This window comes from Boleophthalmus pectinirostris, unplaced genomic scaffold (assembly GCF_026225935.1).
Source record: "Boleophthalmus pectinirostris isolate CB_2022bp ecotype Guang Dong unplaced genomic scaffold, ASM2622593v1 HiC_scaffold_3, whole genome shotgun sequence".
Classification (NCBI taxonomy): Eukaryota; Metazoa; Chordata; class Actinopteri; order Gobiiformes; family Gobiidae; genus Boleophthalmus; species Boleophthalmus pectinirostris.
The window spans coordinates 31,847,769-31,874,104 of record NW_026571299.1 but is presented as its reverse complement, the minus strand read 5'-3'; the positions used below and the strand labels follow the sequence as shown (position 1 = coordinate 31,874,104).

The 26,336-nt window shown below is 36.0% G+C and overlaps 1 protein-coding gene across 1 annotated transcript; it reads left to right on the top strand.

Moving 5' to 3' along the window:
• The first annotated feature begins 2,516 nt into the window (after positions 1-2,516).
• mmel1 (membrane metallo-endopeptidase-like 1) lies at positions 2,517-25,577 on the top strand. Its single transcript, XM_055160899.1, has 24 exons — positions 2,517-2,714; positions 7,197-7,368; positions 7,846-7,899; positions 8,803-8,862; positions 9,651-9,812; positions 10,564-10,644; positions 10,740-10,835; positions 12,172-12,290; positions 12,378-12,443; positions 13,370-13,504; positions 13,827-13,916; positions 14,690-14,826; positions 14,910-15,003; positions 15,635-15,763; positions 15,926-16,024; positions 16,517-16,600; positions 16,704-16,807; positions 16,974-17,032; positions 17,428-17,547; positions 17,814-17,947; positions 19,097-19,162; positions 19,257-19,352; positions 21,600-21,676; positions 22,720-25,577. Exons 1-24 carry the CDS (start codon positions 2,601-2,603, stop codon positions 22,817-22,819), a joined length of 2,448 nt encoding a protein of 815 aa, XP_055016874.1. The 5' UTR covers positions 2,517-2,600; the 3' UTR covers positions 22,820-25,577.
• The last annotated feature ends 759 nt before the right edge of the window (positions 25,578-26,336 follow it).

Here is a 26,336-nt window from a genome sequence, read left to right as displayed (position 1 = left end):
TTAATTTTAGTCTTAGAGTACTGACTTTATATATTGTTCTAACTCAGTTTGACAGTTTTTAGTTTTTTCACAAGACCTACTCCAAGTCTACAGATCTTTTGCTCTGAGGGGTATTAGCCTATTTGGCATCCCTCAGCTTGAGACTGGGGAAATATGTAAACTTGCACAACTGAAAAATTGAACCTGGGTCCCTCTTGTTGGGAAGTGAAAGAAAAAGCCAGCTACGACCATCCTTAGACTTGGACAAACTTTATTGATCCACAAGGTGATCAATATATACATGTCCCTTCTCCCAAACATCTAGCATGAGCAGTGATGTACTTCATCCTCATCATTATCTCCAAACATCTGTCTTTTACAAAAAAATTTCTACTGCACCACAGCAAACCAGCCATCCGCCATCATTGGATCTGTTTCAAATCAAATGATAGTGCATTACCTACATTAAAAGTGCACAGCACTTTTCAGGTTGAAGTTCTGCCATCTACATGTTGATGATATTGATGTTATTATTTTTGCCTGAATGTTTCACAGTATAGCTTTATACATGGAGACAAGCTATTGTTACCAACAGACAAAGTTACAGGTCAGATCTGGTGAGGTGATCCAGCTCTCTGTAAGACAGATGTTTTTCAAGTTATCCCTTAACATAAGGTATCCTTTTAGCAATAAAAGCACATGTTATGGAATAAATGCAAGACAGATTTGTGTTGTAGAATAAATTGAAGTAGTCAAACAGTTGAAGAGAAGAGGGATGATGGTGGAGTTCTAATGCAGGAGGAATTATCCATTTCAGTCTAGTCCAGTCGAGTCACAGTCTGGTCGAGGCTCTAGGTATGCTTCCGTTGTAGGGAGTATTATACCAGTGATAACAGGTTCAAGATAACAAGGACTGAGGTGGCATTGAGTGTACTTGGTACAGCACTGCAGTGCAATTTCTTTAACATTTAGTTTAATGTCATGCTGTGGACCATTCTTGAAAAAAGCAAGAACATCTCCATGGTGACCAGAAAGTAGTAGATCACTCACCGGAAAAGTTACATAGCACATCTTTAACTTTAATGTACTGTACCTTAAAATTTACTTCTTTGCTTATTTCTGTTCGGTCAGCTCATATTAAAAACCTCTCTCCACTTGCTTTTACTGTGTTGCCAGATTTGTGAGTATTTATCAGCACAGGGTAATGGAGCAGGGCAGTGTGAACCTGTGATTTAGAGCTTCCCTTGTCAGGCCTAATGATAGGGCAACAGCACTGGAGTGTACAGAAACAGGTGCTTCCATTTGAATAGAGCAACGCTATGCCAGTGAAAGCCAACACTGATTGTCAATGTCCCCTGCAATTCACGCTCATTTGCAATATTGTGTTCAAGCCTTTATAATTATTGTGCATAGAAATCACCCTTTTGAACTGGAGAGCCTATTCTGGGTCTGAATTTTCTAGGAGATACGACAGTAATGGATAATTTAGGGTTTTGTTAAGGATTGGACGGTCGCTGCCACATTCAATAAACACAGTAGTGGGGCTCTGGGTGGAAGTGATAAGGCATTTTAAAACCGGCAATAGTTCAGTGCATAAAAGAGTAACTTTTAAGGACAAACAAATACTTGAAAAAGAGGAGACACTGTGAAGGAAATAAATAAGGATTCATAGGTTTGTTTAACTATTGCGTGAAAACTGGTTACCCATGTACTAAAGCAAGTTTAAAATAAAATAAAATAGAATTGAATGATATTTTAAATGAAAACTGTATATATGTTAGTGAAATTTAGTCAAATAAGACAATAAACTACTCAAATGTCATTAATCGAGTTTTACAATATTTTGAAATCATAATTTGCATGTTAGAATGTTGTTATCTCCTCAAAAACTCATGTTTTGTTCGGACATGAGTAATCATGCATTATTAGTCTGTCTACATCTCCAAATCTCAAAACACTCTGCTCTACCTTGTGATGACATGTAGTGGTAGTTTTCAAGTTAACAATTATCTTTTGACTTTTGTTCAGTACATGGCTGAAACCATCTGAAATCTATATGATTCTAGTGAAGGTGTAAGGAGTTTAAAAACACAGTGGAGCACTTCCTTTATTGCCACATGACATCACAAGGTGGAATAGATAGCGTATATAAAAATAGCATAATATTAATGTCATATTTTTATTTACAATGTTCCAGCCACTCTCTCAATATGTATGTTTTAAAGTTATAAATCTTTTCATCCTTACGAAGTGTACATCACTGTTAGAAATAACTCCCAAATGTGGGTGTATGTTTTCACACTTTTGGCACTGTTTACATTATATTTAGTAGATGAGACCTAAGTTGCCACTAAAATGTAAGTGTTTAGTTCTTCATATAGATGAAAAAGATTGTTAACTGCTTGTTGAAATCTAACAGCAAATACTTAACATGCTCATGTTATTAGCTGATTGACATTACTAAGAAACCAATCCCAGAGCACAGACCCCTTTTAACCCCACCCCTCTCTTTGTACTCACCTGTTAGTAATCTCCAGTCACATCACAGTTCAAGAGCCTGTTGCCTTTTGCTGTGACGCAAAAGTTTATTATTGAATTTGTCCCAATATCTAAAATGTTTCATGTATTTAAGGCCTGATTTGACCTCATTATTATCCCAACATTTTCATACTCTGGACACAGTCGACAAGGCTACAGGAGCAACCACAAATCTGGTGTATTTTCCTCCTCACCAAGTCAGTCATTTTCTTTTTTTACTTTCTGTCTTCCAGTTCTTACATATTTGTGAAAATCTTGTGTCAAATTGAGCATCATTTAGAGACCAATTTAATATTGTTTTGAATTAAATTCTGGGAGAAATGGCTGAGACTTAGTTCAAATTTTGCAAATCATTGTCACTTGTACTGAAGATAATTTTATGATCTCATGGAGAAATGTACTGACGGCAGCTCTTGATACAAAATAATGGGCAAGTTTGCAGTGACAAACAGGTATATATTTTAAGGAAATCAAAACTGTAACAAGACAATATAAAAGTACAAAAAATCTATCTACCCAAATGCATAGTGGAGATATAGACTACAATCATATTTATGGTACACAGAATTATTACAGTGTTTTCTGTGATGCATTTACTCAAGACATGCATAAATATGACTTTTGTTTAGTGTTTAGCGTTATAATTTATTGTAAAATGTTACTTCCCATAGAGATGTGTAAGTTCAAGATTCAGTCATTTCATCAATAACGTGAAAGCGTCTTTTTAATCAAGAGGTCCAGAGTCAATAAAAGCATGTGGTTTGGAGCAGAGTTCACACTTTGGAAGAATAAATTGGAATATTTTTTGTGATAAATGGCAGGCATTTATTTAAGATAATGAGGACGCTGGTACAGAATGCATTTAGTAACAAAGAAGGTGTACAAAGGTTAATTTGTGCCAAGTGTTAAATAAGCACTGGTGAAATGTATGTGTGTTTGTGGAGTTACCTGGCCAACCACAACCAGATGCTTTGACAAAACTTCACAAAGATGAGATCTGAAGCTGTATCCTGTCTCCCTAATTTCAGAGGGTGTGATTGACAGATGGATTAACCAGTCAGAGAGACGCATGCTCAATTTGAATCAAAAACAAACTGGGCTGCTTCCACGTAAAAAACATAAAGCGCTAAGAAACAGTGCAGAGTTTTACATAATCAACAACCAAAGCCCCCAAACTCTTTGGTATAAGGAGTTTTAGATTTTTTTCTAAATGATACAATAATACTGGAGAGGAGATATCTTCTGCATTTGTAAAACACATATGCTACAAATTAGCAGCTGTGGTTGGATCGTGTCAAGTTTGGACATGCAGCACACTCCTTTTATATGCAGTGAATATTTTATAACTTATTTATTGAACTGTAAAAGTTTTATGAGTGATGTGTTCATGTGATGGTAAACCAAAGACAAAATTCAACTATGGTGGACAATAAAGTTAAGCTACTGTAAGTCTGTATTATTTATGTTTAGGAAATTAAAATCTCACAGAGCTGACATGAAAACAACCGCAAAGCATTTATTTATTTATGTGGGGACATTTTGTTGTGATCCTCACTTTTTTTGATGATTTCTTTGAACTGCAGTGTGCTTTGACTTCAGAGAAAAGTTGTGCAAGTTTCAAAAAGTGGACCAGAACAATAACAAAGTACTGCACAGTTAACAGCAGTGTGTCAGCTTCAGAACACAGTGAACCTCCCGAGAGGGTAGAGTCCTTAACTGTCCCTATTACTGAATACAAATGCGTTTTTATGGAACTCATGAAATTCAAAGACGATATCAAACTGCAGGGACTTGTTGTTTTTTAAAGGTGCACTGCGAAACTTTTCTGGTCTGTCACCTGCTTGTCTGCATGAATATTTTATTGCTTTGCCTAGAATGTGACATAGTATACTGTAGCATTAAACATCTATGTAGCATTTAGTACATTATGGATCTTTTAGGGCCTGATTACATGACGGCGCTTGTGGGTAAAAACGACAAAATATTTTATCAGAAGTGCCTTTTGTTTAGACAGTGACGCTGTTTTTGGGGACTAAAAATGCAAAAATCTGAGACCACCCTTCAGAGTGTAAAAGTTGAATACACTCTATGTAGTGTTTCTGTTTACAGTGCCCAGGACGCAAAAGTCTGGTCAGATCTGCTCACGTTGTGTATGCGACGTGATAGTGTATCACAGTACCACCTAGCCGCCTGGCATACACACCCAGTTGAATTCCACACACTTTTGCGTCACAGTATGCACGCAGATTTCCTCCCAAAAAAATGTTCGTCTAAACACGGAATATAAAGTGAATACGGGATGCCACTTTTGTGTCTTCTGTTCAGACCGTCATCACATAAACGTAGCCTTAATTGAAAAAAACTGTTACTGGGGTTGCCTCTTTGCAGATTTGCAGTAACTTGTGGTGACGTCTCCATGGAGATATATATTTTTATTCCCATACTCTAGTAGAACATATCAGCCCAAAGCAGTAGCATCTCCATTGAAACAAATCCTCTACTAGAAACTATTCTAGTAAAGTTACGCAATGCACCTTTAAGTTTAAACTTTTTTATTGAGACTAGGATGAAAATATGCCAAATATATGATGATATGATTTTTTGAAGACAGATCAAGATTCATGTAGAAATGGTACCTTAATATGTATGTTTTAATATGAAGCTCATGATTTTGTAAGTACCTAATGCTTTTTGAAGTTTGTGGTGGCATTGTAGGCTACATCTGTGATATTGTGTGAGTGTGTGGGTCGGAGAGTGGACAGTGTGAATTGTATTTGACTGAATGTAATTGCACTGTATAGTTTATTTGTGTAAATCAGGGACTGGAAATAGAAACTAGCTATTTAACTATAATCTGGATCTTAATGTCTCTGTACATTGTCCCTTCAAATAAAGACTAAACTAAACTAATGTAAAAGTTACCTTTATACATTCTTTATATAGGCTTCTTCTGAAAGTTTACATCATTGCAATTGGTTAAATCCACCAAGGACATTGCTGTGGCTGAACAATAAGAGGACTGGGTGGGGAAAACAGTTTTAGTTTGAACATAGAGCTGCATTCAGGAGAAAACTTCTGAATCACAATATGGCGATTTAATTAAAATAACATATCGCCATGGGAATGAGATCACTATTCAACAGAAGATCATCTGTTCTCCCATTTTGTGAATTAGTCTTAATTATCAGTGATTTTAATACACAAGAAAGTGTTGTAAATGCCTTGGTCACTCACTTGATTTTATTATATTGTTATTATATATGATTTTATTATATATATATGTATTTATTTGTTCCAATAGGGTTTTGTATTTGACATGCATTCTAATGTTAAAATTCCTTTGGTATATTTGATTTTAGATGGGATTCTTCATGATAGTTAGTGGTTTACTGAGCTTGCAATGATGAATTTGATGGATTTGTGTATTATAAAGGGTGCTTCTATGTGTTTTACATGTCTATATGATGCATCAAGTGGCAGAGAGGTAACAATAACCTAAGAGTAATAAAAGTAAAGGCTTTTTTTCTAATTTTCTCATTTGTTTTAATATAAATTGAAAAACTATGGAAATGCATTTATCCAATTATAGCTCAGAGCAAAAATGATTAAGCCTAAGCTACAGATTTTAAACAAAATACTGGCCACTATTGCTTTTGCTTGTGAGCTTGCCTAAATGTATTTTCTTCATGCAGCTTTAAGTATGTTTGAGCGATGTGTGAAAAGTGACAGACTGTTGTGCAATAACACTGAACGCTGAAGTTGTAGGTGTTGGGCATTCACTGTGGTTCAGCTGCCTCCTGTTTACAGATGGATCAGCCCACTCGCACACACATATACACACACAGAGACTATGTGGACATTAAATAGACTTCTAATATTCTTTTCTGAATACTAACTTTAAAGACACATTATGTAACTTTTTTGCCAATTAACAGATCAAAATAAAAACATGTTTTTATGTAGCATATGACATAAAAATTAACTATCTCCATGGAGAAAGTTCAGAAGTATCGTTTTAATTTTCTGTTTTCATGGAATGATGCAGTTGAACTTCCACCCCAAGAAAGTTATGTATTATCACTTTAAACTTAAAGAGACTTATGTCATTATGTTGATAGGTGTGAGTTCCTTATTAATTTGATAGTTGATAATAATAATAAGCATTAAGACAGTGTCCATTAGTAACTGTCTGAGCAGGTTTAAGTGCCAACTTGACATAAAGATAGACTCAACTACAGCTGAACAATATCCATTTTGCAAGTTTTCTGACACATTGATTGCTTTTAGATTTATGTTTGAACAGTATATTGTGTAACTTTTCTGGTGGGGGGTATGCTACCACAGAGTGGCCTAATGGCTCCATCTGCTGTCTCCATGGAGATAGGTAAGATTAATGCCATACTGTGGAGCATTCTAGGCAAAGCAAAAACATCTCCATGAAGACAAGCAGGTGACAGACCCTCTACCTTTTTAAAGTACAGATTTCAAAAATTTTCAAAGACAATGATATTTGCAAGAAGAGTGAAATATGAAGTGCTTAACCTGATGTCATATTTTATACATATATGGACACAATATATCTTGTAGTTTGAAGAAATAGGTATCCCTTCATCTTGTGTGCTTAGAGATACCTGAAACACAGAATACCACTCTAACTCACTTTGTGTCCTGCTCCTCAGTCCGCACTCAGGAGAATGGGCAAATCTGAAAGTCAAATGGACATCATGGAGAAATCTAGTAAACCTGGGAAACACCGCTGGACCGCGGCTGAGATTGGGCTGTCTGTGCTCCTGCTGCTGGTCAGCTGTGCCCTTGCTGGACTCGTGGTGCTCTACACATCGGCAGTGAAAGGTAAAACATTAACAACATGGGACTGAACAGTTTGCAGAGATGAGAGATAAGCGTATTATGTTCACAATATACATTCACTCCACACTCAATGGAGCAGGCTGACAGATATGCCCCTCTGACCATCATCAATCATTCACAATTGGACTTACTGGTTATATAACAATGATGGGAATGGGGGATACATGTGCCCCCAAAACAGTGCTTTCATTGCATAACATTTTGGTTTTTACTCTTTTAATATTATGTCATACCTGTCTGATGTTCTGGAGGCCCCTTTGCAATGATTGGTGGTAAAAATAACATTATGTTTAATACCAAAGCATACTATTGAATAACCTATCATTACAGCGAATTTGAAGCCCCCTCTGTGAAACCTGCAGTCTGTCGTGCTAGACTGTCTACAAAAACACTTTAATCACAGCTACTTACTTCTAACATTACCTCTTTCTGTCTGCAAATTTTATTCTTCTTCCTCAGAGCAATCTAGCAGGCCGAGTGTGGCGAGGGAGTCCAAGGGTTCCACACTTACAGGTACATCTCCATAGCTTTAGATGTGTTTTTCCGACCTAAAAACAGTAAGAATAGATAAAATAACCTTTATTTGCCCCAAATTTCAGTGTTGCAATACAAAGTACAGGGACAGCAGGAGGATAGAATACAATGTCAAAAATAAAGATGAATAACTGCAAAAATAGAATAGAAATATCACTATTTAATGAGAACATTAAAATATAGGCCACTTTAGTTACGCCTCATTTACGCCGCATAAGCCCCTCAGCATAAGATTTAAAAATAAAGTCATTTTGTCCTTATGGGTGTCATTATGGGTGTTCTTAAAGAATGAAAAGCATGTACCTTTGTGGTGAGGGGGCTTCTCTCCACAGACCAGACTTGTCACTTTTTTGATTGCAATGCAGACACACTACCTGCCTGTCTTCAACGTGTCTGGAATTTTCCACAGATTAGCATAAAAAGGATCTATCTCCATCGTAAATGTTCCATACTTTGTTTTTATTGTTGCTGCTTAAATTATAAAGCTAAACACTATTATGTACAGTGTAAGTGGTTATGAATATGGTTATGTACAGTACAGCATATGGACAACATTAAATAACTGCTAAAATGACTCCAGTGTATTTGGTGATTCACATTATTTGACAGTTGCTGCACATGATTACTACAGGTGTAGGACACATGTACAGGACTAGCACTGGTCATTGTACAATCTGACAGCTGCATGACAGAAAAACCTATCAAAATAAAATAATAGTTTGGCATGGTCATCTATGGAGGTTTGTGCCTTTATGACCCTATAATGGCATGAAATGGTAAACTGAGTGACAGATTACTGACGTTTCTGTGCACTCTATAACCACAGATATTGTATCTTTTCTGACTGTAATGACTTCAAAATTATCTTTTTTTTTTTTTTAGGTCAACAGGATCACTTGAGCTCAGACAATGTTTGTACCACCGCTGACTGTGTTACTGCAGGTGAGTGATCATACTGACATTTTATTTACGACAGCTCACATTTGCTCATTTGCTACAGCTTTTCCATGTTTCACCACCTGTCTGGTGGGTTTCTTCTGGGCACTCCGTTTCCCCCCATCAACACAGAACACGGCTCACTGCTCCTGATAAGTTAGCCCCAGAAGGAGGATTGGTCAAAAACAGAAAATGAATTTCCCTTACAATGGAATAATAAAGTACCTGTACTTGTAAAGTATCTGTAAGATAACCTTATTTGTGTTTAGAATCAAAATCTTAAAGGTGCTGTATTACACAAAATGGATTCTTGTGAGCTGTAAGTCATGTTATAATGCTGTTACCTCCTCAAAAACACATCCAAAATTGTTTCATTCACACAGTCACTCGAGTAAACCTTCTCTAAAGCTCAAAATGCTCTGTTCCATCTTGTGATGTCATGTAGTGGTAGTTTTCAAGTTTACCTTCAGTTCAGTAGAGATTGGCAAATCCAAGGCTGAAATCATCCAAATTATTCTAGTGAAGGTGAATAGAGTTTAAACACACAGTGGAGCACTTATTACCCTATGACATCACAAAGTAGAACAAAGTGTTTCTGTTTGAGAGAATTACTCTCTTGTGTGTTAAATGTGGGAATGCAACAAAACAAAACTCAAAAGAGGTATGTTTTTGATGAGGAAATAACATTATAACATAGAATACTTTTAACATCTTGCTTAGACGGCACATGGATAAACTAGGACTCTTGCTCATATCTTACTTTGCTAATCCCATCCTTCTTGATTTTGTTTCAGCTGCACGTCTGCTACAGAACATGGACAGCTCGGTGAAGCCCTGTGAGAACTTTTACCAGTTTGCTTGTGGGGGCTGGTTAGAGCGGCATGTCATCCCAGAGACCAGCTCCAGACATAGTGTCTTTGACATCCTGCGAGACAAACTCGAGATTGTCCTCAAAGGTCTGTGCTAATATTGATGGATAAATATGTCAAGGTTAATTGATTAATCTGGATTATTCAGGTCACAGTTATTTCTATCCAATACGTATTAAAAATAATAATAAGCCTACTAAATGTGAAATGCTGTTACTTTATTCTAGTCGAGATAAATTGCCATTTACATCATGCATTGTATTGTAAAATCAGCTAAATAAGATTTAAATTGAGACTGCAGTACATATTTGATATATTTCACAAAGCATTTTGTTGTGTGTCATCTAATTCAGGTACTGACACGGTCACCTATTTTTGTCCAATCAGGGCCACTGTTCACTAAGAGTCATGGGAAACAACTGCCTGATACTATCCCAGACACTTGATTCCCGATCATGGTACATTTTCAGTAGTGAAAAAAAACTAGTTGTTATGTGCAATATCACAGTTGCAGAAAGGACTAAGTGAACAGGGCTAAAACTCATGGGCATCAAAATGCCCTGTGAGTCTGTCATTAAAAGTATACACATTTGTGCTTGTTCAGCTATAACACACAACATTTGACTTGCTACTTATATTTGTGTTCAGGTCACTGCTCGGTTGTTTATTGTTCTCTGAAAATCTGGCAACCCTGATCCTGGCATTTCAGCTTTGTGCTTACTACCCTCCTCACCCTGTCTCCACCGCAGCAGCCGAACCATCCATCTCCATTTCCTCCTCCTCCTCTCCTCCACCAGTGTTCAGACCCTTCATTCATTTTTCATTTTTCATTTCTCAGGTGCTCTGGAAACACCAAGCGACCAAGACAGAGATGCCATCAGAAAGGCCAAAGTGCTTTACAACTCCTGCATGAATGAAAGTGAGAAGTGATAACAAACTAATGATTAAAAAGATGGCTGTAAATAGTATCATTAATGTTTTTTTGTTTGTTTGTTTGTTTGTTTTTACCCACAGGTCTAATAGAGCAAAGAGATTCTCAACCTCTACTCAAACTTATAGACAGTATAGGAGACTGGCCTGTAGCATCTGATGACTGGAGCAACACAACAGGTATTTAAGAAGATTTGCAAAGGAGTTGGATGATGTTGTTTTTGATATTTAAAAGTGAACTGCCTCATCTTAACTTGCTTCAGAATATTCAATGAGTTATTTGCTATTAGTGCTTTATGAAAGTTAGTATTTCACATTCCAACAATTATGGAGTACTTTTAACTCAACTGTTTGACTGAATAGAATGAACAAAAAAAGGTGTTAAAAGCACTGTACTTGATTTTGTACTTTCTCAAAAATGTGATAAACAGAATTAGTTTAAAAGGTTTGCAGTGGTCCAGAGTTAATGCTCACTTATTCCTCACTTTTGACAACTCTCGGACACCAGCGCAGAGTTGTGAAGGTAAACCTAACAACGCATGCTAACGTGCACTTCTTGATTACTGGACAATAAAACACTATTTTGACCTTAAGAGCTATATCTGTACAGGGCAAATTTTGCTCAAATACACTGGGAAAAGATCTTCGGTTTTAAGTCATACATAGCCTATTGTATTGGTGTGTGTTAGATATGATGCTCAGTTTCTCACAGATTAGATATGTGATTTTCTGTGCATAAATATAAACACCCTCCCGTGTCATGTCATTATAACTAATATGGTTTGGTGGTTGGTTAGCTGGATCTAATATGTGCTAGATGAATTTCCTGGAATACAAGAGCAATTAACCATAAAATTGCTTTACAGCCAGTTTACTCTTTATGTATTTTAAACCATGCAATCACTGTAATGTCAGTGGTTTGAAATCACACTGCGATAAAATGGTTTATCCTCACCAAACAATTTACCCTCAACCACTGTGTTTGAGTGATAAACATGCAATTTGAAGATTGGCTTATTGGGATGCCTATATCAGCTACATTTACTTGAGAAGCATTTTGTATGAATATACTTTCTTAATTCCAAAAGAAATTTATGTTTTCATCTGCATTTAATGAAAATATTTAAATTTTACGCTTGCTTGAGTAATACATTTTACTGAGTAACAGTGTAACTATTTTGTACTTCTACTTAATAATATTATTTGAAGTACGTAGAACAACCTATGGCTACTCTACCACATCTACCTACAAACTCGCTCGAATTATCCTTTTAAAAGCTTTGTGCTGGGAAACAAATTCAGTATTCAGGTATTCTCATTCAAGAGGCCGTTCCTTAATATAGCGTAGTCTGCACTTCCTCAGCTCTAGGCCACTTTAATTAAACGTAATCATTGACTGCAGATTAAACAGAATTACTGAACATAGGGATTTACTCACTGTAAAAAGTGCAAGAGAAGCAATAGGTCTCTGTATTCAGGATGGTGTAAAGTTGTCTCTTCTTGGTGTAATTTTCAGAGGAAATTTGGAGCTTGGAGGACACTCTTGCCACCCTCACAGCTCGGTTTCACAAGAAGGTTGTACTGGACATGTACGTGTGGACAGACGACCGTGACTCGCAGAAACATATCATCTATGTAAGACCAAAGCTAAGAAGACAGAGGAGTCGGGGAGTGAAGTCTGAGAGGTTGTTTTTAATCATTTTGTTATTTTGAAATGTCCAGATTGATCAGCCAGGACTGGGAATGCCATCAAGAGACTATTACTTCAATGATGGGAACTACAAAAAGGTTATACTTTATTTTATGTTTTGATACTGATGAAAATACACATACAGTGGTTACTTTATTAGGTATACCTTTGACCTAACGAAGTGACCTGCATTAAAATGTTTTCAGCAATGCAATACATTTTTTATTACATTTTTGCCAATCCCTTCCAGATAGCATTGTGTTATTTTGCACTATTAAACCTTCCTCCACATATTAAGGCTATAGGCTGCTGAAGACATACCCTGTGCATTGATTATTTGACTAAAAGAAGATGTGGTGTGGCATTGGCTAGAGTTTAGAAACTTTACAAAAACAACCATGTACACAGTAAAGTACAAGTAAATGAGAAAAAGTGAAAAAGCAGATTAAACTGTTTAGTCACTCTCAAAACTCCTGCAAACTCACTCCATGCATTCTCCTTTCTGCTGTGGTCCTTGGATAATAATAAAATAGCCAGTCCACTATAAAAAAAAATAGGTTGACCGGTTAATCATCTAAATGACTAAAGAACTACAACAGCTCTATCACATATGTATATTTTGTTTACAATGACGACGAAATTTGCCCAAGGGCACACTGACCATATGCACTTAAGATTTAAACGTGCATGTAACCCCAGAGTAATATAATATGAATATGATTTATGATAAGTTAATTTATGTTGCAAATTTCAAGTTCACATTGTTTTCTATGTGTTCTCGTATTTGGTGAAATGGCTCTTGCCATTGGGTACATTTATGGACACAAGTTTGTCTGTTCTCGTAAAGACAGTGAAGAAATTGTTTAATACAACAATTAATCTTCATCACTGGTCAGATTGAGTCGCTGCGATGTAATTGGCTGACAGGTTGTTTGCATTGCCAAACAACCAAATTACTGTACCTAATTAAATTGTCAGTCATTGCATATTATACATATTCATATTTGTTTGTATTACCCCACAGGTACGAGAGGCGTACCTCCACTTCATGGCTTCGATTGCCAGAATTACTCGTGAGGATCGGAATTTGACTCAGGACGACGAGAGGGTTTGGGATGAGATGATCCAAGTTCTGGAGCTGGAAACAGACATCGCAAACGTGAGTGCCAGCCATAACAGGAGATGAATCTCAGGAAAATGCACTGTGACAAGATGAAAAATGAGCAAGTTATTAAAGCTTCCAGTAAATGGGAGATTGGGGGCACATTGAGTATAAACCCAGGATGAGTGCCAAGCTTTTAGCCCGAGTCTGTAGCTGTCGTGAGCAGAGTGATTAATGGATTTAATGATTCAATGTGATATGTAAATTTGAATGTTTGGGTTGACTGTATTTTTTATGTATATGTCTAATAATAAGAATTTATCTTGTTGTTTAATAATAGAAAAACTATATAGCTAAAAATTAGCTTTTTTTTGTGCAGGCCACATCTCCAGCCGAGGAGCGCCAAGACGTTACTGTCCTCTACAACAAGATGACACTGAGCGAGCTGCAGAGCACGTACAGCTTTAACGTGAGAATGATTTTACATGGGCAAGATTTTCATTAACTACTGTCATATTTAAATAACAAATGGACTGCAAATTGAATGCGACTAATGGATATTGTAATTGGCCTGGACCATGCACCGCTTGGGTAATATTAAGACCTGTAATATGACCATCTGTCACAGGTAGTCATGTACATTGCAAAGGAGGGAGTTTAGTTAAAAGCACACTCTAACTTTTCTGGTGGATAGTTCACCATATAGAGATGATATTTCTTTGTCTGAAAGGTTCCACAGTATGGTATTAAAAGTTGTGTGTCTCCATGGAGACAAGCATGTTACACCACCAAGTTACTGGTCAGATCTGTGGAGAGTCAACACTGCACAATGAGAATGCATGTTTTTCAAGGTAAAAAGAGCACATGTAATTAAATACATTTTACATTGAAAGGTTTAATGCCATACTGTGGAACATTTCAGGCAAAGCAATAACTTCTCTATGGATATATGCAGGTGAGGGACCTTCCACCAGAAAGGTTACATAGTCCACCTTAAAAAAAAAAAAAAAAAAACTATTGATTTCTAATGATAACATATCAATTTTCAATCAATTTTACTATTTTAGAGCAGTAAGTACAGGCCACATATTGATGGCTGAATGATTTGGGACTGTATTCTTGGTTTGTGGAAGTCAGTTTATATCTAAATAAATATAATAATATAAAAAGTTACTTTGAATGCTGGATTTGTAATGCTACAGAGTAACACTGTTAAACATTTTTTCTCTCTCTTTTTTGTAGGGATTTAATTGGACCAGATTTATCCAGGGCGTCCTCTCCAGTGTGTCAGTGGAAATCCAGTCTGAGGAGGAGGTGGTGGTTTACAGCGCCCCCTATCTTGAGAAGATGAATGAAGTCTTGTCACGACACAGTGTCAGGTCAGTTTAATCAGATTTAGGTTAGTTAGGTGTCACATTTTATACACTGCAAATTAAAAGTGTTCTTGTGGTTGTTATTGTAGAACTATGCAGAACTACCTCACATGGCAGCTCATCATTGACAGAGTGAACAGTTTGAGTCGCAGATTCAAAGATGCCCGAGCACGATACAGAAAGGTACTAGGCTCTAATGAACTAAACCTGCGTAGAGGGTGGAATCTAAATCCTACTGATGTTTTTAAGTTGGTCAGTGTATACACACAATTGAACATATTGTTTATGAAAACAATTATGAATTATATTCAATACAATACAATTATGTATTATATATGAAATACCATAACAGGGAACTGTATAACCCTAACTCATTAAAGCTCAAGTAATACCATGAACATAGAGGTACAATAACATGCAGAACTAATGTCCATTGGCTCAAGGTTAAAGTTATTCCTCAATTTTCTCAGTTTTGGCCATTGCCTGGCAAGGCAGTCACTTGTTCTTTCTGTCTGAATGCAAGAGAGTCTGGAACAAGACCACGAAATGAATCAGACAACTGTCTAATTTTAGGACGTGCTCTCACTAATTTGTAGCATGTGTCTTTCAGTCTCTTTGGAATATTCTTGTATCATTCCAAACTAAATGTAATACTTTTACACATTAATTTTTTTTTACATGTAAGATACCATGTTTGTTTTGATTGGACCCTGTGTTTCACTGATTGGTAAAAGAGTGCAGTCTTGGCTGGACAGTCAAATAAAAAAATACTGTCTCTTTTTAAAGTAATCATAGATTTATTTGTATTCGTCAGGCTCTTTATGGCACGACCGTGGAGGATGCCTGGTGGCGAGAGTGTGTCCGATACATCCAGAACAGCATGGAAAATGCAGTAGGGGCTTTATATGTGAGGGAGACCTTTGCTGGAGAGAGCAAAAGGATGGTGAGGTCTAAAACTCTATAAAGTATATGTACTGTAATGTAATGTGTTTATGTATATATGTATATGTATGTATGTGTGTGTATATATATGTATATATATATATATATATATATATATGTATATATATAATATATATATAAAAATAATGATAATTGTTTTTAGGTTAGTGATCTTATTGTCAAAATCCAACAAGCTTATGTGGAGACACTGGAGGAGCTGAGCTGGATGGACACACCATCAAAAGAGAAGGCGCGAGAAAAGGTAAAATTGTACAGTATCGTGGAGAGACCAGTTATATGTATGGTGGAGCTAGTGAAAAGATTTAGGAATGAGAAAATCAGAGGTACAGCTGCTGGAAGGGTGACTATATTGGCAGAAGGATATTGAAATTGGATACTGGTCCACACAAAGACTAAGTTAATTGGGGTGTATTCAAGCTAGCACAGTCACCACATTGTAATTGAGGCTAAAAGTAAGTAGGAACTAAACCTGGACTAGACCCGAGGCTAGACCAGTACTAAAACAGGATCAAGCCAAGTCTATTGTTGGACTACTCAAACCAGCATCAAACTAGATCTAAACTAGGACATGTGAATGCATTCTTTATAAAAGACAAGAGGATATGAAATCAATAGTCTTGTGTAATGTTTTATTTCTTGATTATTTTGAGTGTTGACAATATATTGTTTCTTTTATATTTTGAATGTATTCATATTTTATGATATATTTTACTATAATTCTTACATTTTATAGGCAATGTCAATAAAGGAACACATTGGCTATCCAGACCACATTCTACAAGAGAACAACCAGAAACTTGACCAGGAATACAGCCATGTAAATACCAAATACCCCAGTTCACAATATACTTTTCTACAGCACATACATTGGTTTAATTAAACTAACTTAACTTAACTTAACTTATTTATTATGATTTCAGTTAAACTTCAGTGTAGAGCATTATTTTGAGAACATCCTGGAAAACCAGCGTTCTGAAGCTCAGAAGAGTCTGAAGAAACTCCGAGAGCCAGTGGACCCTGACCTGTAAGACCCAGTTTAAACAGGGCTGTAGCTGTAGCCAAAAACATCATGAAGGAATTGTACTTGGGGGTAGATTTTAACTTGATTAGTCCACTTGTATAATGTTACATGCCAAATATGTGATTGCTTACGGTATTTGCTCTTACTTCATTGCACAATGTCTTTTTAGGTGGATCATTGGCGCTGCAGTGGTCAATGCATTTTATTCTCCAAATAGAAATCAAATTGGTAAGAATCAGACCACTTTGAATGTTTTAATGATGTTTGTCTCTGTAATAATAACTCCGTAATTAGATCAGATTTTTCGTGTATGGTACAAAAGAAACCTGATCATCAAAAACATGTAGTGACTTTTGTCTGTTAATCAATAGATTTTTAGAGGACCAGTTGCCTTTGGAAGACAAGGCACAATTAATTTTAAAATAGCTTAATTTTTTTCTTTTCCCTCTTTGTTTTTTGGCTTTGCCACATTATTAGTTTGCATGCAAGCATACAAAAAGAAAGCAGCTTATCACATCAGATGTAACTGTTTTCTGACATTTCAATAATCTGATAACTCCAAAAATCAGATAATAATAAAAGCCAACATCTCACTAAACTTAATTCTCTTGTTTTTGTTTAAGTATTTCCAGCTGGGATCCTGCAGCCACCTTTCTTCAGTAAACACCAACACCAGGCTCTGAACTTTGGAGGAATAGGAATGGTCATTGGACATGAAATTACGCATGGATTTGATGACAATGGTGAGATATCTACTGCATAGCAACTTGTTCACTATATTCCAGACTTGATTTTTAGGTTTTATTTATGCTTTTGTGTGAGTGTAGTTGCCTGATTGTAAATTGTTTTATTAACTGGAATGGGGAAGGATGAGTGAAAAAGACAAAATTCCCTACAGGCATTAAAGTGTATCTTAACCTTATGGAAGATTACAATGACTTCTAAATATTGTCAGTATGATAAAAATTGCTGTTGAATAAAACATTTTTTTGGTTTATTTTTCTTGCAGGGCGGAATTTTGACAAAGATGGAAACATGCTTAACTGGTGGAGTAACTACTCAGCAGAGCATTTTAAAGACCAGTCTCAGTGCATGGTGCAACAATACGGCAACTTTATCTGGAAACTTGCAGGCGGACAAAATGTAAGATTTTAACTATAGAATTTTATTGAAAAAAATTTAAAAAAATAAAAAATAAAAAAAAATTATTGTTGTTAAAACTGACTGTTCATTTGAGGTTTTTCTTTCTTTTAAAAAATAAATATGTGTATATATGTATATATGTGTATATATATATGTATATATATATATATGTGTATATATATATATATATATATATATATATATATATATATATATATATATAAATTTTTTATAAATATTTCAAAGTTCTGTCCTGTATTAAGGTCGGAAATAACATGACAGAATGTATTTCTAACCTTTCTTTCTCAAATGTAATCCCAAAATAGTATTGTGACCTTTTGGCTTGGATGTGATAAAGCAGTGCAAGGCTGAACACAAAGGAAATCTTGGGACAGAGACATTTAGAAAATTACAGAGACTGAATGTGATCCCACAACAATAAAAAAATAATATTAGTTGCCCTTTTTGATAATCTTTGTTCAAATATTGCCATGATTTAGATCAACATTGACATTTCCACTATTACTTCCTTTTCTAGGGTTTAAAACTACAATTCTTTTAAATGTAATTACATATTTTTTCTGAATTGTGGAACTTTACAAATTTCTTACCCTTGTTTCTAATAATTTTCACCTATTTGTTTCCTAGAATAAAAATATTTCAGATTCTCAATTCAAGTTTCTGTTTTCATCACTGAGATTTACATTTTGATCTTTAAAGGCCCCGTATTATGTTATTTTCAAATCTGTTATAATGTTGTATCCTCATCGTAAACATACCCGGAGTGGGGTTAAGTCACATAGCACACAAACCCTGCATATTTAAGCTGTGCCACCTTGACTCCATACATCCTAGAATTTCCGATGAACAGTAGCTGGTGAACGGTAGCTCTTAACCTGAAAAATACTGCATCATGACATCACATGGTGGAACAGAGCATTCTGAGCTGAGATGTAGACAGACTAAAAATAAAAGGTTACTCAAAGTGTGAATGAAACAAAACATCACTCCAGGTATGTTTTTGATGAGGTAACAAAAACTTGCCTTGAAGCTCACAAGAGTCAATTTTACTTGATATAGGACTTTTAAATATGAAATTGTATAAAGTGCTTTAACACCACCGTTCTTTTCTGTGTGGGGGTATTTCAGGTTAGCGGCATCAGCACTTTAGGAGAAAACATAGCAGATAACGGAGGAGTGCGTCAGGCTTATAAGGTTTGACATTTCCCATAAAACTCCATTATAAAAGCTCTTTATTGGTACAGCAGATTGTGTAATTAGCAGTATCTTGTTTCATTGTTTGTTACAGGCCTATCTGAAGTGGGTTGAAACAGAGGGAGAGGAGCCTCGGCTGCCAGGGTTAGACATGGACCACAAGCAACTTTTCTTTCTCAATTTTGCGCAAGTAAGGTCACGTTTTATTGAAGAATTAAGTATTAAATGGATTTGTGTTTGTTGGATTTTACAGTAAAGATGCAAAACATTTCAAATCAGATAGAACATTTTTAGTTGTTTATTTTGTTTTTTTTCACTAAACATTTCCAATAAAAGTCTGAACAAAAGGCAAACAGTGTAACTTTCCTGGTGGAAGATCTATCACCAGCTTATCTCCATGACAATGTTTGCTTTCCCGTGAATGTTCTGCAGAACGGCATAAATATTTCCATGAATACAAGTAAGTAGCAGACCCCCACCAGAAAAGTTACATTGTCCATTGTTTATTAAATGTAGCAGAATTAATTTCTATGATCTTACCCAGGGGTGTCAAACTCAAATTCATAGCGGGCCAAAATTAAAAACTGGGACTAAGTCGTATGCCAAACTAAATATTTATTGAAAAATTTCAACAACATCTGCATGTTTTCTCTTCTTTCGAGATATGTAATGCTAACCCTTTTCTTATTAAAATAAATGTTTAATAATAGTTTTGCTTAAACATTGAATCCAGAACAAGCATAATATAAAATAATAACAACATTTTAATTAAATAATGTCTCTATAGCCTATCTGTAGCCAGCGGGCCAGCTCTAATACATATTTGATACGATCTCAGAGGCCAAATATAATTATATTCTGTGCCACATTTGATCCCGTGAGTTTGACATGGCTGATCTTTTCTATCATTTTGCGATCATCATTTGAATCGCCCAGGCATTAGACATATTGGACTACTGCAAAATACTACATTCAGAAGTATGTTCTTGCTCGGTTCTTGGCTAACTGGATTGTGTGTTTTATTTATTATCATACTGACTTGAATGCAGGGAACAAAAACATTTTTTTAATCAACTAACCACAAACTGTAGCTGTTGTAGGCAATGTCTGTAAAGTGCTTTGCCCAAGGACACATTGAACTTGGCTAGAGTAGGCATTAAACCACCAACCAGCTGCCTCTTTCAATTGTGGTACATGAAGCACTTTGAGGAAATGACTTTGTTACAGATGAGACTACTTAAAAACTATGCCAAGATCACGGTCATCTCCTACAGTTATCTTCATTACATCATAACGTAATAGTCTCATCCGGAGTGAAGTGACAGTGGATGTTCAGAAAAGTAAACAGAAGGACAAGGGCTGAAGTTACACAGGACCATTGCTCAGAATCACTGTGCCAAAATAAAGAGTCTCTTACTGCCAGAAAAAATGTAAAAATAAATCGCTGTGATATAAAGAAACTAAATTTCACTGATTAGATTTTTATTATTTGAGTTCTGTCCAAAAATTATAGGAACAGTACCAAGAGGGCCATTTGCTTTTGTGACCAATTCATCTGAATCTGTGTCCTGCTATAAAAGTCTTGTAAAATAAATCTAACTGCGCTTTAGAGTTCAGATGGTAATTATATTAATAGGCAAAATACCAATGTCAGCCAAACATTCTCTGCTTCTTAATCATGAATGTTTGTAAACTTTTTGATTTGTAAACTTCTAATACCTGATGTTTTCCTATAAATTTACCTACAACTTTTCTGGGCCTGTCGCATAGGCTGTAAAAAGAAGTGGACTAAGCGAGAGTGACGTCACCCATAGCATCCAGCTCCACTCAAATAAAGCTTGAGATGATAGTGGATACAGGGGCGAATTGATATTAGGAATAGGATTTTTAATAGATTGGGTTAATATGATCATTTTAAGACCAAAATGACAGCAGCTGTTACAGAAAGAGGGGGCGACAATATTCCCATGTAAGTCAATAAGAGCCAGAATCAGTAGGAGCTAGAAGTGCCCACATCTTAACTTCCTACTTGGAACGTGGGGGTTAGCGGGTTATCTATATCCATTTATATATACAGTCTGTCACCCACTTATCCCCATGGCAGTACTTTACATGGAATGATTTACAGTATGACATTAAACTTGTAGATCTCCATATAAACAAGCAGGTGATGCCACCAGGCTAAGTTGCAGGTCAGATCTGCTTACAGTAAGAATACATGTCTTTTAAATATATTTTTGTGGTATAAAATAATTCCACACAATACATGTAAGATCAGTGTATTTAATGCTATACTGTGGAACATCTCCATGGAGACAAGCAGGTGGTGGACCCTCCACCAGAAAAGTTACATAGTGCACTTTTAAGAATGCATTTGTAAGTTCCAGTTCCTTGTTTTAATACCTACACTTACACTGTTCCTTTTTATTTTTTCCAGGTGTGGTGTGGGGCGTATCGACCAGAGTATGCAAGCCAATCTATCAAAACAGACTCCCATAGTCCTTTAGAATACAGGTAAATGGCAAAACATTTAATATTTATTAACCTATTATTGTAACGCTACACAAACAATTGCTACAGTAATTTGGTGGATTTCATTCATCTTCATTCAAGCATAATATAAGGAGTTAAAAATGTTTTAACTACTAGGACTAAAGAAAAAACATGGTAAATGTGAAACCTGTTCCCTCCTCCCGTCACCTGGTCCCTCCATCCTCACCTGGCCCTTGCTCAGGCTCACCTGTGTTCTCTGGTCTTGCTCTGTCAGACCAAAACTGGCACACTATCAGACAGAAGTAATGTAGATAGCATCTAGGTGATATGTGATGATACAAAAGGGGCAGGTCAGCCAATCTAATTGCAGATGGTAACTTGAAAGAAATGTATTTTGTGGCAAAGATTACATTATGTTGTCTAAAAAATAGTGTTTTTCTAATCATTGTAGGACCAAAGTCAGTATGGTGGATTGAGCCTTTTCTTTAGTAAAACAAAGTTTGAAATTTGAGTGACAACACAATGGAGCTCAACAGTGACCAACCACCCCCCAGTTTCAGAAGTAAATTTCTCATTCTTTTTTCCCCATAGGCTTTCTGAAAAAAATAACTAATGAACACAAGACCTATAATTTTTATGTAAAATCTGTTTCTGAAATGTTATAAACTGCCAAGTTATTAAAGCATTTCATCATATCTTTGTTTTAAATGAATGGAAATTTTACTTCCAGAACCAGAGTGGGCGTTCACTGTTGAGCTCCATATTACATAAACACAATTACATAAAGGATTTTCTATAACCATGATGTTTCTCATTGTAAAATGTGCCACAAACCAGTACACCTTTCCCAGTGTTTGGCCTCAGCTGGTTCTTAGTGTTATGAAAGCAGTCACTTTATTACAGAACTCCCTCCAGAGCAGACTGTTGTTGTTGTGCCAATTCATTAAAGCAATCAGGGCCGTACTCACTGTTCCTCCTCTTCCTCCTTCTCCTCCTCCTCCTCTTCCTCATAACATCTCTCAGGCCATGCTGTCCTCTCAAACTTGTTTTTGTTTTTCCTTCAGGGTTCTCGGATCTCTCCAGAATTTTGAAGCATTTTCCGAAGCGTTTCAGTGTCCACGAGGAAGTCAAATGAACCCAGAGCAAAAGTGCAGAGTCTGGTAGAGATTTTAAACATGAATATATATATATAAGTAAATATAAGTTATTTTTGGTGAAGTTCAAAGTGATATCCAACAGGTTTTTAAGTGCAGGACTGTGCCAAGATCTAAGGCAGGAACTAGAAAGAATACTTTATATAAATGTTTATAACAGAAGAAAAATAAAAACTGGAATGACTTGGAGAGTTAAGACCTCTTCCAAGGCATTGACGATATCTTGCAATGAACATGTGACAAAGAGTACCAGTACCTTCAGCAACCTCACTCCTGATTGGCTCTTTGGTTGCTGTAATATGCATTCTTGAAATTCCAAATATGGAACTTGGCTCTAAATTAGTCACTATAGCTGCTAGCCTTGATTGGCTTCATTTGGCTGGAGCCGAACGCTATGAGTGACGCCACATTCCCTCAGTCCACTTCTATATACAGTCTGTGGTCCTAGATATAAATTGCTATTTCAGGAGTAAATTGTTAAGTGAGCCAAGATATCTCAAAATGATACAAACTTCCTTAAAACACCTCTGGGCCTATATTACAGTATTTTCTGATCTCTGTTATCTATTTTTCCTCATAAAAACATACTTTGGGTTGTGTTTTGTTTCATTCACACATGTTTAACACACAAATCATGTATATTTAGGAGTTACGCTCTGGTCCTCCTTGTGATGTCATGTGGTAATACAGGCAGCCTCACTATTGAATAATTTGGATGATTTCAGCCCTTGAATATCCTGTCTCTAATGAACAAAAGATAAAAGATAGCTGTTTACTTGAAAACTACGTCTTTACAACATCACAAGCTGGAACAGAGCATTTTGAGCTTTAGAGATGTAGACAGACAGAATAAACCAGGATTACTCAAACATACATGAAAGAAAGAAAGCACAACACCAGGTATGTTTATGATGCTGTAACAGGATTACAACATGGGCTGAAGCTCACAGGAATCCAATTTGTGTAACATAGGATCTTGAAACTCCAATCGAGAAATTTCTTTAACTTTACCACAAACTTTAAAACTAATCATCTATTTAAGTGCTCTCGTTTAATAACTTTTTTCACACCTCAGTACTTTGGCACAGGTCTGAATCTTAGACAGCTTGGAGAGAACAAAATGGCTGACTTTATAGGAATGACATTGTAAAAGGGACGAAGCTGCAGACTGCCTTTGAGCCTTACTGCAATTTTCATTTTGGTTATCTCTGTCTTGTAATAAAACATTACATAGCGACTGTAGCCTGAGCTTGTGATGAATGAACAACAACAGCATTAGTCACAGTTTGGTCACTCATTGTCCAAGAAACAAAAATTACCTAAAGACTTCGACTGTTAAAACTGCGCAGCTTTGACCCTTAATTAACATCCCACAAAAGCTGCCATCATGAGAAGCTTTTGTTTCAAACTGGTATAAGCTAATGTAACTTGTAATGGTTTACATGTTTTTATTTAGTTTTTAATTCCTCATCTGTTACTGTTTTCTTGCCATTTTCGTAGCCTAAATCTTTTTCAGCAAACTGGAGACTGTTATGTAGGTTTTGTCCAAGTATGGTTCATATGTTGACATTTTAGTTGGTACTTTTTATATATATAACTGAAGCTTTGTAATTTCACATGAAGTGGTTAATGACTGTAAGCCATGTATGCTTGGGACAAAAGGTTTTATTGAATTGGCAAAAGCATGAAGGCAGTCTGGCAAATAAACTCACTTTTAATTAAGTCACAAAATCAATATTCTCAACGTTTTTGATGCCTATTTGTGATATAAGCTTTGTCACCTGCTTGTCTCCATGGAAATGAATGCTTTGCCTGGAATGCTCCACAGTATGGCATTAAACTTAACTATTTTGCATGTACTAGCACTATTCAAGTCTTTTAAATACTAAATGGGCACCTTGCGTAATACCATGCAAGTGAGTGTTGTCACCTCTACACAGATCTGACTTTGCCTTGTGGCTTCACCTGCTTGTTTCTGTGGAGTAGAGAAGTTTAATGCTATATTGACAAAATAGATTATCCGCATGATGACATTCAGATGATAATATGGCAGCCCGTCAGATATATGCTAAAACATGAATATTGTTTGATTTCTTCTTTTTGCATATTGTTTTAGCAGTTTTTATTAATGGCCTACTACACAATATTCTAATGTTTCATGTCTCCAAAGCCAGCAAATCCAATATCATTCATTTTTCAATTTCTCTGTCCATAATAAACATGGATCTATGCTTTGTTTACATTTCACAAATCACCCTCAAAGCATCTCTACGCTCTATACACGACTTGTAGCTTTTCGGCCACATCCAATTACATGGAGAAAGCACTCACACCCGGCCGCTCAGCAGATGAGAGGGTGGCCTTCTGATCCCCCATTGATCAGTGCGGCGGAGATGAAAGCGGAGCTGCGTTTAGTGAACCCAAACTAATACTTTCCAGACAATAAGCGCAACTCCGGACTCTTCTATTGTACCTTTATGAAGCAGTAATGACAGATGAATCAAAGGGCAGCGCTGATGCTAGAGCCGGCCATGTTGACTATTTTTGTTGTTTTCGGTCACTGGTCTGAAGCCCTCGATATAACATGACGACTTATGTCTCCCATAGACTCAAATGATTGTGCTTTAGAACATTGCAAAAATACTTTATCTACACTACTCTCAAATTACTTGAAGTCAGATTTTTTTATACGCAAATATGAATTTAAAATCTAACATAACATTGCAAGTATTAGAATGAAGAAAGTGAGACATTTTGTTTTAAGCAAATAGAAAATTGTCCCATTAATCATTTACTGCTTCTTTTTCCTTGTTTATTCCTCGCATGCAGCATTGCCAGTTCATTTAATATTTTTTTTACCACAATTTTAATCTAGACTTTGATCATTTCAGGGTGCTTATTTGAGATAAATTAGATTAGTCTAGCCAAGATTTTTATTAGGTTTCAAAATCATTTGTGATTATTAGTCATCGTCCTAATTTATAACTTGAATAAACCCTTGGCATATTAATTTGGCTTGAAAAGGAAAAAAAATAAAGTAAATCCCCAGTAAAAAAGACAGTAAATAAAATGCAACTGCTCAATTGAAAATCTGAGGTACATTCACAGTTTTGTGGATTTGGTTTGGACCTGATCTAGTCCCGGTTTAGTTGTTAGTTTAGTTCTTGATTTTGTCTGGGTTTTGATACAATGTGAACAAGTAAACAAGTAAAGAGTAAACAAGACAAGACTCCAGTAAATAAGACATAAGACTAAACTAAATTAGTGAAATTTCCTATTTTGAGTAACAGTCATTTCAACAGATGCAGATTTTTTTGCAGCGCAGCTTCATAGTCTGTATCACCTATAGCCTCAGCCACACATTTTCAGTTTGTTTGTGTAGTAAATGGTGAGTGCAGTCGCCTTCAGCTCTTGGTTTCATGTGTGATTGCTGTAAAGGGCATGTCACAACACCACCACCAAAAAATGATTTGGGAATTGCATCTTGAGGCTTTATTGTGATTGGACAGAATTCAGCTACTTCCAAT

Bases quoted from the DNA above. Each gene is read 5' to 3' on its own strand.
- mmel1 (XM_055160899.1), top strand. From the start codon at position 2,601: ATGTATTTAAGGCCTGATTTGACCTCATTATTATCCCAACATTTTCAT. The intron at 2,715-7,196 runs GTCAGTCATTTT...CCTGCTCCTCAG, and splicing joins TGTATTTTCCTCCTCACCAA to TCCGCACTCAGGAGAATGGG. The intron at 21,677-22,719 runs GTAAATGGCAAA...TTTTTCCTTCAG, and splicing joins CATAGTCCTTTAGAATACAG to GGTTCTCGGATCTCTCCAGA.